Source organism: Apteryx rowi, unplaced genomic scaffold, assembly GCF_003343035.1.
Source record: "Apteryx rowi isolate R43461 unplaced genomic scaffold, aptRow1 scaffold_263, whole genome shotgun sequence".
NCBI classification, from domain to species: Eukaryota; Metazoa; Chordata; class Aves; order Apterygiformes; family Apterygidae; genus Apteryx; species Apteryx rowi.
The window spans coordinates 330,219-348,869 of record NW_020449008.1 but is presented as its reverse complement, the minus strand read 5'-3'; the positions used below and the strand labels follow the sequence as shown (position 1 = coordinate 348,869).

The 18,651-nt window shown below is 37.9% G+C and overlaps 1 protein-coding gene across 1 annotated transcript in view; it reads left to right on the top strand.

The window, feature by feature from the left end:
- The window catches only part of SCUBE1 (signal peptide, CUB domain and EGF like domain containing 1), a 219,319-nt gene extending 207,605 nt beyond the window's left edge, over positions 1 to 11,714 (top strand). The window contains exons 18-23 of the mRNA XM_026067845.1: positions 2,142 to 2,309; positions 3,200 to 3,361; positions 4,787 to 4,984; positions 8,022 to 8,174; positions 9,248 to 9,327; positions 10,580 to 11,714. Of these exons, the coding sequence (XP_025923630.1) occupies positions 2,142 to 2,309; positions 3,200 to 3,361; positions 4,787 to 4,984; positions 8,022 to 8,174; positions 9,248 to 9,327; positions 10,580 to 10,732 (914 nt within the window). The 3' untranslated portion in view covers positions 10,733 to 11,714. The remainder of the gene's footprint in view (positions 1 to 2,141; positions 2,310 to 3,199; positions 3,362 to 4,786; positions 4,985 to 8,021; positions 8,175 to 9,247; positions 9,328 to 10,579) is intronic.
- Positions 11,715 to 18,651: the final 6,937 nt, after the last annotated feature.

Sequence of the window (18,651 nt, the reverse complement as noted above, 5' to 3'; positions counted from 1 at the left end):
TGGTAGATTTGGCTGATTTACTGGATGAAGGAATTGTGTCACTGGAAAATTCTTGAAATGCTTGTGCATCTTCAGTTATAGTGGCTTTTTTTTAGCCAAAATAGAAGAATAGTTTATTATCAACATAAAATCTAAATGTACAAGGACCTGATGCAGTATACTGACCAAAACAGTACAACAGCAAGAAGAAAGACAATTTTGTTTCACAACTGGCAAAGCTTCCACTTGAATTTTTGTTCTCCACATGAATAAAAAGAAACCCTTCTCGTTCTTTTTGCAGAATGGATTTGTCTCAAAATAGACTGTTGTGATCTGTCAACAGACATTTTTTCTGATGAGCTCTCCCCTTTTCTTCCTCTGAAAGTGGCAAGAGCGGATATGCTCTGGTGTTCATAAACCTCACTGTCAAAGATTTTATCAAGATCAATATGTCTCCATAAAATGTTTCAGCATATGTGATGAAACAGCATATTTTGATTAAAAACAGATTTTGTTAGAAATGTCCTCACCACCTGTAATCAATAGTATTTTTGCATCATAGCTTCTGGAACAGTAACATTTGTGTAGTAACAAATAAGCTATGCTTGAGATCCTCTGCCCTATAGGTGAGGCAGACAAGTATTAGTATGTAAGAATTTTTAACCAGCTGTTGCATAGAACTCAGTCTATATTATATGCAAGAAAATAAGATGCTATGATACTTAAGTTACATGCAATCCATATAGACACAAGCACAAAGCACAACTGGGAAACCTGCTCAGTTGGGGCATTTCTCCAGGAAATCCACCTCAGTCCTGCTTTGTTGGCAATTTCAGTAGAAAACGCAAGAATGAAGTAACCAGCTCATTTCCTTCTACGTCTTCAGGTGAGGACTGGGACACTCTAGTGCTGAAAGTGGCAGGTATTTAGCAATATTAAAACCCAACCGTACCTCTTCTTTAAAAGAACGTCTGTAAGAGTTTCACAAATACTAAATTGTCACACTAAAAATCCAGATCCAAATCCAATTTTCTTTAACTGCCTTTGCCTTAACATCCAGTGACCAGCTGGACCAGCTCAGTTGGATCAGTTGTGCTACAGAATTGTCTTCAAATGAGCAATGTCATAACATTTTTCAGAAGACTGTAACACAACTTCAGCTTGTACAGTCATATTCCAGCCTGCTGGAATGGGAGCAGAACTGAATCCCAGAGACCATGGTCCCATAGGTGTCCATAGGTGTTTCACTTTTGATTTTTGTGGGGACAGTATCTAAATTTTGCTTTTGCTTGGAAGCTCTTGTTCATCCTGAGAGCCAAGTACCCAAGATGCTGGAAGCCCTCCACATTTCCAGGCAAATGTCAGAGTTCTTAACCAACCCCAGCTAGAGCTCTCAAAACTTTCAGGTTTTTGAGCCAGTTGTTTATGCCTGCTGTTTGCCTCTTTTGGAAGCTAAATTATAAAGTATTGGGATTAGGCAACCTCAGGGAACAGCTAAAACACATCTCAAAGCACTGGTCTCCTAGGTTGGGATGGTGTGAAGACATGCACTAATGCCATAGATCCTGAAAAACTCAACATCCTGATTCCCAGATAGGCTGTCAAGGAGTGAAGTCGTCAAACTAGCAAGAAACAAGCCAACCAAATTGCCTGTCAAAAATTGCCTGGAGAGCAAATTTTGAAACAACCTTTTATCTGTCAGTAGACTCATCCACAAAGTGCTTTGCTTTTCACAAATCACCATTTTCTGTAAGAAGAGCTTCTGACAAGCACTAGTTTTCACAGCCTCCTGGAAAACTGACAGTGTCAGCTGTTTTCACAGACAGGGTGCTGTACTGGTCCAATCCAGTCTGGTAAATCCCATGGTCTACTGTTTCCATAGCTATAAAATGGAGATTAAAAAAAAAATGGAATGGAATCCTCGCTGGGAAAAAAAAAAGCATCGGTAGTAAAGAACTTATTAATAAACTAGTTCTATTTACTGGCATCATTTTTAGGAAGCAGTAACAGGAATAAAATTGGCAGGTAAAATTAGAATTTCATTAGCAGCTGTCCTGATGTTATTTTTGAAGTTATAGGAAGCATTGCTAATTACTAGTGACTTTTATACTTTGTCCAAAAAGGTAAGCTCACTAATACAGACGATCGTTTTCAATTTCTAGGGCAGTGTTCTCCTGGACACTATTCTTCAGATGGTTTTAAACCTTGTAGAGTCTGTCCTCTTGGTACGTATCAGCCTGAACCAGGAAGGACCCTCTGCTTTCCGTGTGGCGGTGGGCTTGTGACCAAGTACGAAGGTGCTGTTTCATTTCAAGACTGTGAAACCAAAGGTGAATTTCAAATCTTTCCATGATTCATAGGCTATATTGCTCCTTCATTTTCCTACTGCTTGCCCTTTTGCTTGTAAACTTCAGTGCCCGGGGACTTTGAAATCCTCCAACACAAACATAGCCACTGCATGTATAAACAGTGTGATTAAACTAAATGGTCAGGAAATCTGTAAACTAGGAATGATCTCCTGAGATTGCGGAGACTGAATAGTCTTTATGGTATTCTTTGGAATTTACCACAGGCACATATAGTGCCAGCGCTGCAACTGGTAAGTAAATCAGCCTCAGTGCATGGCAAGCAATAAGACCAACTTGCATAAGAGAATGCTTTAGCCTTTATATATGCAGTATATTTTTATTTAACAAATTAGAAGAACTAAACACTACAGAAATTATATGAAATTAAAGATTGATTATGGATGGGCTGGGCAGAAGCAGTAAGTGTGCAACATGTTGTATGCCCCATAATGACGAATTTCCATGCAAATGCTGAGGGCAGATTGAATTACATGCCAGCCCTGTCAAACAGACGCTAATGAAAACCTCTCTCCTGCTACTGTAAAAGGATTATCGTTGTTGAGGAAGGTAGGTATCAGCTTCCATTTGTTAAAAGCTCACTGGAAACTACTGTATTTAAAAGAGACATGTAGCATGTGTTGCTAGTTTGTAAGGTTTTAGCGTTAGTCTTTGGAGCATGATTCCAGTTAGAAGGTTATTTGTAATTGGAAATACGGCGAGCTAATGTCTTTTTCCCTTGCAATGGCATGGTAAGTATATTGCAGTATGTATACTGCAGTATGGAGCTCAGGGGATATGCCCAGGGTAGAGGGAAGTTGTCCCTGTACTAAAGATTGCTACTTTCTGAAAATAATATACCTCATACCTTACAGTTCACTGTTCTCCTGGACACTACTACAACTCCACCACACACAGATGTATCCGGTGCCCTGTGGGAACTTATCAGCCTGAGTTTGGCCAGAACTACTGCATCACCTGTCCTGGGAACACAAGTACAGATTTTGATGGCTCCACTAATGTTACGCACTGCAAAAGTAAGTTGCATTTATATTAGCTGTGAGATGGAGCATATCTCTGGGTGTGGACTGCAACCTGCCATACGGAACAGAAAAAATTGACTGTGAAGACAATGCAAACAAAACCTGGAAAAGTACCACTTGCTGCATGTAATTGTTTTAGTATTAATGTAATCTGGCACAGTGCCTGCTACAATTTAAAACTACAGAGCTTTCATAAGCTTTCAAGAGCCTGTAAGTTTTGCAGTGTTTCAGTGTTTCATGTTTCTCTGTGTCTCTGTAGAGCTCAGTATCTTCCAGCAGAGTTACTGCCACTAATCATTAGGAAATACTATGAGATATGGTCATGCATACTGCAATTGTCAGGTAATCGCTCACGACAGTGAAATCTTCTCATAAGCTTTTTTGCAGTACTCAGTCTTCTATCTTAAATTACCATTTAAATATCCTGAAGGACTCCAGTGCAATTTTATTTGATCTGCTGTGAAAAAATGATTCTTTTAGGCAGGTAATTTTTGTTCGTTCCTCGTATGCTTATTCAAGAGAATTTCTCTATAATAATTAGGTAATGTCATCTAAACTAAATATTTGTATATGTCTATCATATTTTTTTTATTCTGATTGTGTGCTATGTATCTTTGAAGTCCTTCATCATGTCTAATGTAATTTGAGTAAATTAGATATTTGTAAGGAATTTGAAGGAGTTTGTAACAATCCTATAAAGTAAAACCATCCTTGTCATTTTGCTGTCTCTGATGCTCTCTCTTTTCAAGCAGATTTCTGACCTTGCATAATCTTTGAGGCTCTGATTATGCAAAATATTTAAAATATACTTAGCTTTAAGTGGGTGAGAAGGACTGGAGAGATCAAGCTTAAGTAACTTACTGAATCAGGCTTCTGCAGCAAATTCAGTTGGAATTTTGAAGGTGTGAAAAATAAAACTGACCTGTCAATTGAGATTCTTTATTAACTGGCTTAATCTAAAATAAAGCAAGGGGGTCTGTAATCAAAATAGGGTTGCCTGTTAGGATCATTACACTCCTTCAGCTAAATCAAGTTAAAAAGCAAGTGAAGTTCAACCCAAAAACCTTCTGTATGTCAGCATGGTCTTAGTGGTAACCACTGTGTGAATACTTCCACAGTGGGATCATGCTTACTTACCTGCATTGGTATCTCAATCAAATGTTAAATCAATCTGAATGGAGAGTTAAATCAGCTTATACACTGAAGATGAAGCTTTTACAAATCAGTAAATGGAGTAGCCTAGCCTTGCCAACTGAGTATGCCTGTAAAGGCTTTCTACACTAAACAAAGAGACAGCTGGAGAAGGTATGCATATCTGCAGCCTTGAGGAGGAGTTTAGACTTGCTCTTGACAGATCTAGAAAAACACCTCAAATTAGCTAATCAGCTAACACAAATGCTAATTTATGTTTCTCCATAGACCAGCACTGTGGAGGAGAACTTGGGGATTATACTGGCTATATTGAATCGCCCAACTATCCTGGAGACTACCCAGCTAATGTTGAATGCATTTGGAATATAAACCCACCCCCAAAGAGGAGAATACTCATTGTAGTACCTGAGATATTCCTCCCAATTGAAGACGAATGTGGTGATGTTTTAGTAATGAGAAAAAGTGGTAAGTTGCCAGCCATGAATTATAAATATTTATAGCAAACAGATTGAGGGAAAGTTCATGTGGATGGGACAAAATGAGATCTTCATCCATTCAATGTTTGTAAAAGGATTGCTGAATAAACTGGCACAGCAAGTTAAAATAGAACACTGTACTAATGATAATTAACACAGCGATATTAATTATTCAAGTGTCTTGGCTGAATCACAAAGCAGTTAACGGACTTTTGTCTGGCCCRGTTATCAGGTGGGATAAATCACTGTTGCTCTGTAGAAGTCAATAAAGCTATGCAAAGTTATACTARGAGACGATCTCTCCTGTCTTCTCTACAAACTATGCTCTTACTTCTCCTTTGCAGATATATCTATGCTGCAATTATTGTTAAATGTGTTCACTGACACAGGCTGGTACATCAGCCTGACACCCTCAAGAATTCCAAAGTTTTCCCAATTTTATGTGGAGCGGAGCTTATGTTGTAGCTTTGATTACAAAGTTAATTTATCTACTTCTGAAGTTAGGACAGCAATGAGATGCAGCCCTCCTTCAGTCCTACGCAGGCAGCCAGCTTCTGGCGATCTGTTGTTAAAGCTTCAAGAAGCATCGTGCCTGAAAGAATTGTTTATATGGAGTTTTGTTTAAAACAGTATATTTTACTTGCTAAAATAGTTTTCACAACTTTTTATCTGCTAGGGCTTGTGTTGGCAGCTCTACATGTCAGATTAGTAAGAAAAGAAACCCGCACGTTACAGATGGAAGAACATTATATCTGGCCAGCTCAGTTTTATGAAAGCAACACAGTTGTTACAGCAGAATAACTCAGTAGTCCTTCTAGTCCTGAATCTGGTTCCAATAGTGACTAAAGCCAGGCATAGCAGGGAAACTTTGGCTTCCACCTCAGTACCAATAACAGCAACAATGGGAAATGAAGAGAGTTTTTCAGAGCTATGATTTGTGATCACTGTATGTTTGGCATCATAAGAATAGCTCTTATAAATATTTATCATAGTTCATGTAACATCAGCTGCCAATCTTACGGAGGAAAAAACTGATCGCAGTTCCAGAGTTACAGTTCGGTCCACTTTTTTGCACTTCAAGAAGGGACTCGACCACAGTATTAGGTGTGAGTAATATAGCATATTCTCCCCAGTGTGGTTATGTTACACTAGGCCCTTTCTCTAGTTCCTGCTCACCAACCAGTCGTAGCCCTTACATACACACATGCGACTGTGGAGTGAGGCAAGCTCCAGAGCCCTCAGGAACAGGGCAGCGTGGCCATGCTCGCTGCCTTAGCAGGTCCCCCATGCTATTTGAGCCGGGCAGGTAAAGGCCGTGACCACAGTCCTTTAGCAGTTATCCAGAGTAACCTCTGCCTGCGCGCGGTGTGAATGTGTTCAGCTGAAGCTACTCGGGGAACATGAACAGAAAGTGAGCAGGGTTGTGACGTTTACTCAGCCACCTCTGGGGTACTCTTTGCTTTCCTATGTCATCTTTACTTTGCCCTTTTGTGTACATTAAGAAATAATGCCCTTAATTCCTTTAAAAATCAATTTATTCTAGTCTGGAACTCATTAAAACCCCTCACTATAATGGTATGTTGCAGGGCAACACCACAGGTAGATGTAGCATTGATGGAATAAGTTGGTTGGATATAGGCATTTTCTGTACCTCCCATGTGTTTGGGGTTTTATGCTTAACCTTTGCTATGAATGTCTGGGATTGATAATTAAGTTGGCTCCAGAAATTTATACAGAATCATGTTCCACTGGAATTTAAATATTTCATAAAATCAGACTGATTTTACCAATATCTTTTTCCAAAGGAAAATCAGAATAAAAAGTCACAGTGCTGAAGATACTACCTTTTAGAACAAAATGTTCTGATATTTAGGTCTGAAGAAACTTCTCATTTTAAGTTTTCTGTGATATTAAAATATCCACAAATTTAAAAGACTAAAAAGGAAACAAGAAACCTTTTTCTGTAATTTTCTTTCACAAAAATTTCAGATGCTATTTTTACTTGTCTAAGAGGTTGTTAAACATAACTAGCATTTCAAAATATCTAAATCATTAAGGAAGATGGAATTTCTATCTTCTCTCTGGCACTAATGTGCACTACTTGTTTTTGGTATAACTACAACATCATTATAACAGCTTCATCCTTAAGACTTTCTGATAAATATTAACATTTAACTCCAGTTTAACATAATCTTTATTTTGAAATTCATCTAAGGCTTTATCCAAATCCCATTCAATTCAAAAGATCTCTTTTTGTTAACATCGATGAAAGTTGGGTAATCCCTTGCGAGTTCAGATTTTGGAAAGTTATACTTGCTAAGAATCTTTCCCTAATTATCCTGTGGCTCTGAAGTCCACAGGTCTTTTCTGAACTAAGAAAGAAGCTATTTTTCTTTTTTTTTCTTTTTTTGTAATTTTTTTGAAATTAGAAGAGCCACCTGATATGTTCTTAATGATTTCAGGATATCCTGCACTCTCTGTTACTTATGATAAGTTCAAATTGGGGGTCTTTCTGGATCCCAGACCAGCAATAGATGAATAACATTTTCTTTTCAAACCTACAGCAAGGTTATTACATTCTGATAATCAGCATATTGCTATCAAGTTAACACCCAGATTTAGAAGTGTTAGGAGCTGGTCATCAAAGCTGCCGGGGGCGCGACTGACTTGTTCTTGCCCATCTGGGACTGGCATGTYGGAGCCCTGGAATTCAATGCTGCAGTAATACACAGAATAAGTAACATCGATACTAACTTTGTAAATGCTAATAATGATCTGTGGCATCTTGCTGTCTACTTAAGCATCTTGTCCTGGGACAGAGGGGAAGGGTTCCCATTACCTTTGTGGAAAAACTTGCTTCTCCTTATAGGCCGATAAAGAGTACATGCCTTCTATCATAAAAATCTTTCACTCTCAGGAGTATGTGAACTAACAAGTGTCTGTTAGTCTGGCAGTTCTGACCTCTAGATCAGGAAGGATTCAAAAAGTTATTTTTATAAAGATCATTTATTTATTTAATCTTCCAGCTTCTCCAACTTCAATTACTACATATGAAACGTGTCAGACTTACGAGAGACCTATTGCATTTACCTCAAGATCAAGGAAGCTATGGATTCAGTTCAAGTCAAATGAAGGAAACAGTGGGAAAGGATTTCAAGTCCCATATGTGACTTACGATGGTGAGAATGGGATTGTTTTCCATCTTTATGTTATACCTAGATTTCAGAAAATTGTCATTTAGAATCATTTTTACACTGATGGCAGGGAGAGAAGAATGCGAAAAATTTGATGTAACTCATTTTTAGGGTTTTCAGTGAATTACGTTAAAATCAGTTGTAAAGAATTTGAAGTAATACTTAATTTTATATTTATTACTTTTCCTAATCCTTTAAGGACAGACAGCAAGATGCACAGAACTCTTTGAATTTAATCCTTCTCCCACTGAATTTAAGGAGACTCCTTTTTATTGTTACTTATCGCATGCATAGTGAGCGTACCATTAATTGCTGTACATTTTAGGAAGCCCTTTCATCGTGCCTTACTAGTAACCAGCAAAATCATGAAAAGCATAAATTAATAAAATAACACGTCCAACAGAAAAAAAAAGATGCAAAAGAAAATATCCTTTTTCAAAGGTTATTTGCAAAATAAACATTGCAAAATGTTCTAAGACAGTCTTGATTTTCATACAAAAATAAGCATTAAATTGTATATTTTGGACTTTGGACTGTTTTAAAGAAAGTAAGACTTTTCTGTGCTACCTTTGGCAGCTGTTCTCTGTTAGCCTACCTCCATTCCAAACATCAGTGGAATTTAGTGAATGATTAGAAAATCTGATATTAAGCTGGCAACTAGTGTTGATTCAAGAATCAAATCGAGAGATGGTGTCAGGGCAGAAAACAAAGGTCTGTTCCTGACCGTGCCTCTGACTTCGTGTATAGGCTTAGACAGTTATTTCATATCCCTGTCCCTGTGTCTTCATTTCTAAAATACAGATGATAATGCCAGGGAAGAGTTTTCTGAGGCTAATTTAGTATTTGTATAGATGACTCAAAATTGCTGTTCTAAAGAAGTACAGAATTTTAATTTTAATGTGATTAGATTAAAGCAGCATGAGAGATATAGATAATGAACTGGTTACTGAATTTCTCTGAGTTATCTTGAAGAGGAGGTCTAGCTCATTAGTGCTTGTCTAGCTATAATCCTCCCAAAGGATGTCCCAAACAGTCACTCACCAATCTTTATTTTTCAGAGGATTATCAACAGCTAATAGAAGACATTGTTCGAGATGGACGATTATATGCTTCAGAAAATCACCAAGAAATTCTAAAAGTAAGAAAATTCTGCTCTGAGGCTGACCAAGAATTCCTTTTGTTATATATTTTCCCAAGGTAGTTCTCATTACCCTGATAGGCTCATAACAATTAAGCCTCAATTGTGATGCCCAATTGTGATGCTTTTTCTTCTGAGATTTGTGCTGGTATTTGCAGTAGTACAAAATCATATCATACAAAATCATGTCTATAAGCATGGACACAACCAAAAAAAATGTAAGAACGTCCGATCTACTCAGCACCATAGAGCTGTTTAGCAGTCAGTATCAGCAGCTTAGCAAAGTATGTGGGCACAGCTTTAAAGGACTGCCTGTGCTCTTAAAGCTGGGCACGTGTATGTCCTTTGCTGAATCAGGACCTAAATGAAACGCATGCCAACAGAACTGTATGTTAGAAAAATCAGTCAGCCAAGAATGGAGAAACTATTGTTTGAAGAGCCTTCTTCAGCCTCCCTCTAGCATGTGTTTAAATGAGTCATTAAATTAGAATTTCCTGTGCATAAAAAATGTATCTACCTAAGCCACTGTCTTGCCTCAACAAGACATAAACATAACATAGCATCGTAGGCTGCTGGTGAAATTATTTTTAAAAGGCACAAGCAACAAATTGGGGGGAAATGTAGAGAAAGGCTGCTGGGCTGTTACCTATAATTAAAAAAAAACCCAACCAAACAAAAAAGCTTGTTCAGAAGACCAAATTCAACCTTGTTAGTGTATGGTTTGGAAAGAGGGAAACTGATTAACACCCACTCCCACCGGGCACCCAGCCCCAACCCCATGAGTATTGGGTCACTCAGGTCTTGACTCCCACATGTGAGGTCCGGCAGGGGCTCGGTGAGGCTCTGACTCAAGGTTCACGAGAGGGCAGGATAAGGTCCTCGCAGAGCTCAGTGTTGCTGAAGACCAGCTTTCTCCTTCATGGAGGGAAGGCTCCTGGAAGGGCAGGAGGAGACATTAGCAATGCTAATACCTACCTTATACAGCCAGTTTGTGGTTAACCCAGCAGCTATATGCTCAATTTACTACCTTCGAGGAACACTAATTGCAAAAAACCAGAGAGCACGGTAAAACATGTCAGCAGCATAAATCTCCGCAGGCAACATGGGGTACAGCTCCCTTACACTGCTTTACCTGGGATGGCATTTTGAAAAAAAAAATCTATATGATTGATTGTTGTTCATTAATTTTGAAGCTGTACAGAAACTAAGTCCACCCACTGCTCGTGTCTAACGTCTATGTTGTCTCCCCTAGGACAAGAAACTGATCAAAGCTCTCTTTGATGTCCTGGCACACCCACAGAACTATTTCAAGTACACAGCACAAGAGTCAAAAGAGATGTTTCCAAGATCATTTATAAAGCTACTGCGCTCAAAAGTTTCCAGATTTCTACGACCATACAAATAAGTCTAGTGGTATTCAATTTGGGGTTACTTTGCATTCTTGTCAAATATTGTATTTYCTCCATAGTAGAAACATTTGCTGATTTGAAGGCTCTTTTTTGCAGTCTTTATTTTCAATTGTATATTGAAGAATACCTATAATGTTTTATAATTGTTAAAAGCCAATGTTCTGAATGGAATTTTTACTACAAAGAAAAATAATTGTGGATCATTGAGTGCATCTAGTTAAAGATCCAAAGTTGTGTCTGCACTAGTGTGTCTTCACTTTCCATTTGAAATTACATTTCGTAGAAAATATTCTTTCTAGCTTTTTATTTTCCAGGAAAAAAAGGTTCTTCAAAGCACAGAAGGGAACTATTCAAATCCAATTAAACTACCTGCAGATAAGTCCTGTTGTAGAAAGAAGTATGTAGTATAAATAATATTTGGATTTTGAATTGCACTTGAACTTTATATTTGAATCTTTAGAAGAAAACAAAACAATCTAAATTTTGTTATTTCTCCTTTGTGGTTTAGTGGAACCGTTATTCAACTAGAAATCAAAAGGGAAGAAAAGAAAGGGGAAAAAAAGAGACAGATGTATAATTTTGTTTTATGAATTACATAAGATTGAGTCCCATGCCCCAACATTTTATCTGTCCTCTTCTAAACTTCTTCAGAGGTTTACCACTATCTACTATTTTCTTGAAACTGATGTAGCTATGGAGTTTTATACACCAATTGGTCCCTTTGAAGGCATTTACAATAGGATAGATGAGAAATGAACAACAATAGCAAAAGTAATAGTCTGGTTTTCTTTGCGTTAATAGAGCATCTAATTAAGTACAATATATAAATATATAAATATATACTTCTATTTGTGGGTACATTAGTAATGTTATCTTTAGTTACTGTAAATATTATTCATGCTTAAATCTTTACTCCCCCACACACTGTTTACTCATATCTATTTGTAACTTCGCTTAGATGATTAAATGACTTCTCCAAGTGCTTGTCACTTCTGTTAACACCAAACTGAAGCCTTTTGGAGTTTTATAATACTGGATAATGTTTTTTTCTTGGACAATCTCTTTCAGCATACATTATTCCAGGAAGAATAACATCAGTTAAGATGCAGCTGCTCTCCAGTATCTTGGTCAGTAAAGGGTCAGTTATTGCCGCTTCTTTGGGCACCCCTCATACCCTGGCCAGGAGGTACCTGGAGGACAGCACACTTGAGAGGAGCTCAGTCTTTAAGTGAGATCTGTCCTCCATAAAACACTGTGAACGTGCCTCCATCAGGTGCCCWAACTCTACACAGGGAGGGTGGGGGGAATGGGACACAGTTTTGCAGCCTGCTTTGAAGACGTGGAGGGCAGGTCCTGCAGCCTTTGGAGACCCAGCGCTCCCTTTTACTACCCCTTTGCAGCCGCGGCACACACCAGTCTCAGGCGACTCTCCAGCTGCCCAGACCCCACACCAGAGAGCACAGCCTCATGGTCTCCTTCCTCCATGGGCGACAGGTAGCTGGTGGGTAAGACGATGATAAATCCTGTGTTCCCTCCTGTTCCTTGGCACAGGAGTGAATTTCAGTGAGAGAGTGGACTGTTTTTATTAGCATTGCAGTCTCTTTATTTTTAAGTCCCTTCCTCTTATATACCACTTCCCCTTTGATCCTACAATTTTATTACACGTGGAAATTAACCATCGTGCCAACATCCTCTCAGGAAAAGGCTAACATAAAGAGACAGGTTTGCTTTACTGCATTTTTGGGGGGATGCTCTCAAAGGCTTACATTTAAGTATGTTTATAGCTAACTTTTTATGCCTTTTATGTCTTTGTTTAAAATTATGCTTAAATTATATTTAAGTTGTTTTCTGTTGGCTACAAGTGGTTGAATATTCCATTTCTAAGAGACTCCTTTAATAGTGTATTGAGTTTTTCCACTTAGCCATCCGGTATTTTTGCTTGCCTTCTTTCCTTTTCTGTTGAAGAGCATAAATTTTTTCTTTCTGTGCCTAAACAGTTTCAGCTCACAGTCTAACAAATCTGTTCTTTCACTTGTGGATCTTAGTCCTTTGAAGAGCTTTTGTTTTAAAAAATATATTTACATAGTTTAACCCATGTTTCAAAATGTAACATCTCCATGAAAGTCTTTTTTTAAAGGCTGTTAAACCTAATTTTTTTGTGGCGATGTTGAAACTACTTTTATTATATATTCACTGTGGGTTACTAAAGGTGACCTTCGAAGGAGAACATATCATCACTCCTAGATTCAGTGTATTCATGGAATGAAAAAAATAGAACTACATGTGTTTTTTTCTTAACAGAAGTTATTTGTAGAAAAAATGAATCTTTAAAAAGCAGGAATCTTTTTAGATACTCAGTCATGTATAAGTCTGTAGCTAAAAAACACTTCAACTAAACTTAGTATTTCAAAGTCTGATAGGTTATCCAGAATGATTTGGTGAGGATTACAGCCCTCCTACTGACAAATATTGGGAAATTGTTTAGAATTCTCAACCGAAGTCACAAAATTTAACAAAAAAAAAAAAACTTCTTCATTTCCTGAAGGATGAACAATGATCGTTAAAATGGCACACTTCAGTAAGAGAAGTTTGGAGCCTGATGCTGAGCAGTGGCTTTAGTAAAATGTCTGCTAAAATTTCTGGTTAGCAGCTCGCAAGTTTGGTCATAATGTCACTGTAAATAGTGGTGACATGTAGGACAAACTTTCTTTTTGGGACAGAGCTGCAAGTCACTGCTGTACATGTCCAGAAACCGCTGGCAGCACCGTAACTTGCTTCAGGTTCTCAGCCAAGGAGGGGGATCCCAGGGCCAGACAGTGCCTGCAGGAGGGACCTGTCCTGGCTGTGGCCACGGTTGGGGGAACACGGGCACAGCTGCACACCACGACTATAGGACTAGCCACACTTAGGCTGGGACAGCTCGCCCCAGCTTACAACCACACTAGACAAAACTGGTGCTTTGCCTAGTTCATCCTGACRGGCAAGGTGGGAGGTTTGGGTTGGCCCGTATTCCCCAGAGCCATGTCAGGGCAGGGACTCTGCAGGCAGGACTGGGCGCTCAGTGACTTCTCCTGTAGCAAAAGCAGATTTTGTGTTGTTATGCTTTTTCTCTGAGAGCAAAGAAAGAAAGAGAATAATTTGGCCTTCATAAGTATATAGTGAAATGCTTCTGAATACATGGGGGTTTCTTATGTGATATATTTAGAAAACAGTCAGGTTTTGAATGTTGACAGCTCTGCACAGAAATGCCATTGGATGTGCAAATTTCTAATAAAATAAGTAATGACAAAGGGTATGGAAGACTAAGCAAATTTCAGTTGAAATATGCTGATTTTTACGACCACATAATTTTTACATCAGCACTAGAAGTAAAGAAATGCTTTGAAGAATTCCATCCAAAAGTATCTTATCAATTTCAGAAGGGCATAAGGATTCTTCACACTATATTTATAGTTACAGAAACTGGCATTCACCAAATAGAATAGAGCTGAGCTTCTCATTTGTTAATACAGGTGTCTGATGCTTTCATTGTCAGGATTCTCCTAAAACATGGTTACTATTATAATAACAGTACAACAACAAGGAATGTCGTCTTTGTGGAGAAAACCTACATGGGAATCCAAACCCGTGCAAGGAGAATAGGGCCTCTTTAAGAAAACCAGCTTCATGAAATCAATCAATACATTGCAGAATAGAAAATTTTGTCCTTTACTGTAAACATGAAATGCTGCATTTAAACTTAATCAATAAATACATCCCTGTATTTGGTCTTATAGCATTACGTGTTGTATGCAGGATAGGTGCAACAACATGTTTATGTGCTACTACAGAGAGGTTGAAGAAGCCTAATTTGTGATTGCCTAATTCCACATCACAAACTGAACTTTTTATTTTCAATTTGCAAATGTCTGTATGCTTAAAAGTTGCACCTGTAGCACTTATCATTTTAAGCCTCTCCTCCTGCACTTATTTTTTAGCGAGATGGTGGTGACTCATCCGAAGGTTCTCATGTGCCACCAGACAGCAGCCTGCATACCTGCTGCAAGCCAGCAGAGTGCATCAGAAGTTGCTAAATAATCAAGCCCTAAGGCATCCCACGACAGCGCTTGTTAGTGATTGCTGTGGGCAAAGTGCATGTGCGTGTGTTTGTGTGTGTGTCATTTCAGTACAGGAAGCATCAGGAGTCTGTGTTCAATGGGCCAAATTGCTACCTGCACCTTGCCCGCAATAGCAAGATTTATACTGCCTGAAGATTTAGTTCACTAAAACTTGATATAAAGCTTCTGAAGTCTACTTTCAGACCATTTTTTCCATCTGCCTCCCTCCCTCTGTCATATATTAGCTTTTTACCTAAAGACCAACTTCTGAAAAACTTATTTCCTCACTATGCCTCCTCCATACCATAAAGTTAAATTGCACTGTGCTATGGTCACTGAAGATTGAGTCTAGTCTCATGTTTACTCTTCAAACCTGGCTCTGCAATTTGGTGATAATTGGTACAGTTCTTTTWAGCTGAGCACAGCAAAAGCCCTATGCCTGAACTTCCCAAACTTTAGTGAGCCAAAATATGCATCTGGTTTTCACATCAGATGTATGTCTCCAATAATTATATTTCTGTAGGAACTGCTGCCCTACCAAAAAAAAAAATTGTTTCTTTTTTGTCATGTTTTATTGACATTCTGTATTGACATTCATTTCCTCTGAATATGGAAAATCACAGCATACAAAGCCCTACGAGCAATTCTTGATGGGCAGCCAGCATGTGTGTGTACAGTGTACATTGAAAAGGCTTTAAGTTCCCTTTGGTGAGTCTTTAGTTATTGAAGTAGGGCAGCAGGAAGAATTGCTGAACTTTCAAGAAAACCACCCTGTCCCTGTGCTGAATCTTTGAAAAGATTCGTACTTCATCTGTGAAATTCTTCACTTAATGCATTTTGCTTAACTTTCACCGTAAGTGATGTCTCTTTCTCATTGGTGAGACAAACATACTGGAAAAGGGTTCATCTGCAGAGGATTTTCAGACCTAAAATTTTAAATACAGTTCAAAGACAAACATGTTCTATATGTCTTTGTTGTAACATGTAAAACAACACTGTACCAAAGAAAGAGGGGGAAAAACCATTTAGACTGATCCTTCCCATGCACCAGCTTTATATTATGGTAGGCTTACTGACACCAGTAGATTTACTAAGTTTTAGACTAGCTTAAATAAGCACAGGCTTGGTCACAGAGTTTTCAGGGAGTCTGTGTTTTGATTTGTCAGGTGGTTTCTAAAGAGCACAGCTAATCTGTCATCCTCGGTCCTGTAAGTAGAACAGATGATGCCACATAAACAAGAAACATACTTACAGGCATTAAATTTTCAAAAAAGAAAGTTGAACCCAACCCTGCATCCCTTTGTAAGCCTGCCCAACAGACTTGAATGTGTCAGATCAGTCTTGTCTCTAAAGAACACTGTTTTAATCTTGTAGATAACAATTTTTAATATACTCTTCAGGAGCAAAAGTAGTGGTATGATTCTTACACAGGTACTGCTGACTGGTCTTTGACAGTGCAGATGTCTGGACTCTAAATAGCTTTGAATGCTATTAAAAAAAGAAGCTGGATCAAAATCTTCAGCCAACTGAATTCAGTGGCAAATTTCTCAACCACCTCAGGGGTCTGGATTTTCCCTTTTTTGCATTATGGGAATGAGCAACAGACCCAGTTACTTGTACCCATGTCATGATTTCATAGTTGCATTTTTTTCGTAGTTTAAAGCCACTGTTTGACAGGAATGGTAGTAACTGGAGAAGTTCTATAAACTCTCAATACTTTGAAACTTTAATGAAATAGTTTTCTAGGATAAGAGAATATTGTAAGCACTTGGGAAAAAAAAAAAGACTTTTGTCTCCCATAAGAATTATGGAGGGAGGGAAAAATTTATAGGATAATATAAACTTATTCCTCAGTATCAGACTTGGATTTAGAAGAAGTGTCATGTTTTATCATCACATTTTCCATCTGAATAGAAACATACTGGGAAACAAACTCTTAATGGCAAAAAAACCTGTTATCTAAGTATCTGAATATATACAATTCCTGTTTGTTATTTCATTTATTTATTCTGTTTCATCACTAAGTTTTTAATCTATAAAATTAATATGTAATATACAAGAGTAAAATGTACAGAAGTACCATTAAATGTAATAATTTAAACCATCTGTATTCAGAAAGCAGAGATAACAAGTTTAAACATATACAAACAACTGCAATTCAGTTTTAGCTGAATTTCTCAATATCTAGGAAAAGAAGTGGCTTTGCTTAATTAAACTTTATTTTAATGATTGTGAAAATGTCTTTTTTAGAGTTTTGTTACTTTTTTAATTAAAATTATTTTGTAAATATTGTTTTCTGTGTTTTATACCTTGGAAAGGCCGCTAATTTGCATTGACAGCAGCAGATACTCAACATGATGATTAAAAATCTACTATAGGACACTGGCATGCATGTGGTCAGTAGTGAGATTTATCCTTCTAGATTACTGCTCCTGTTATTTCTGCAGTCTCACTGAGAGGGTTGCTGGGGCAGTTTAACTCACTAATTTTCACAGAATTGACTATCAAGTGTCATTCTGAAGAGCTTACCATTTTCATAACATATAAAGAGTATGTATTTTAAAGTTAGTGCTATGTCTTATTACATCATTAGGATAAGGAACAACATAAAAATCAGAAATAAAAGGGAATTCAAAATATTATGCCCAAATGTAGCATGAAGACAAGGAAGAGTATGGTATATCTGTGCTCCTAGGTGGCAGTGGGAGTGATAAAACTATATATTGGATCTGATCATAGAGTCCTTTGTTGGCAAAACTGTCAGTGAGGTCAGTGAGAGTTTCACCTATGTAAAGTTCATTATGATCCTGTCCATCATTTGTTAAACAAGAATTTCTGGTAAACTAGATTTGGCGAAAAATTACCTGGATGTGTAATACTGGTTTCTGTACTGATTTGCTATGTGTAGATCACTGGGCATGAGTGACATTTTGAACTAAACCCTTGTAAATGCTGCTGAGACTTCTAAGCTTTATTACCTATGTAAATTATGTACAAACAGCTATTTCCATATGAAATGTATCATGATAGTTTAGAGCAAAGATAGTGATAACTGTACAAAATTGGATACTTAGAAAATAAAATACAGTGGTCTAAGCTTTACCAATATTTTAACAATACTGTCAGATTCATAGTAGAAAATGTTGTTGTAAATGTATGTTATAAGAAAATACATATCCTTTTGCCTCTGTATATTAATAGCTTTGTTTTCTATGTCAAAGCTCAAAATGAAGCATGTAATAAAACTTTTGTTAAAATCACTTTCATAATAAACATAAAATGGAATGGATACCCTCTCCTGCCATTTATTCCTGCACATGGAAAAGGGTCTATGCACCAGTCCAACGTAGAAAGGACTCAGAAGAGAACCCATCTTCTTGATTACCTTTATATATTTTGGTCCAGTTCACATCTTTAGACAATGGGGAGCTTTTTCTTTCTCATAGAACAAGTGGAGTTTGTAAGTGGTGGGACACTGAGCTTGTTCCTTCCAGACTTCAAGGAGTGCTTTGCAGAGCAAGAAATCATGGCGAGAGCAAAACAGCACATCACCCACCCCTCCAAGACCTTTAACAATTTCTTAAAATAACTCTGATGTTACTACGTTTATCTCACGCAGGTGCACTTTCCCACACCTCTCTATGGAGGAGCTGCGTCAAACAAGGATAGAAGGTGGAAGAAAGCCGTCTTCTGATGAAGAGGAAACCCAGGCTTGCAACCAAAATGATGATTTAAAGAGAGGACAAAAGCACTCCTTCCTCCTCTTGCTCTGCTGTGGAAAAAGTGCATTTGCCCAGCACCTCCTTGCTGCTGAATGT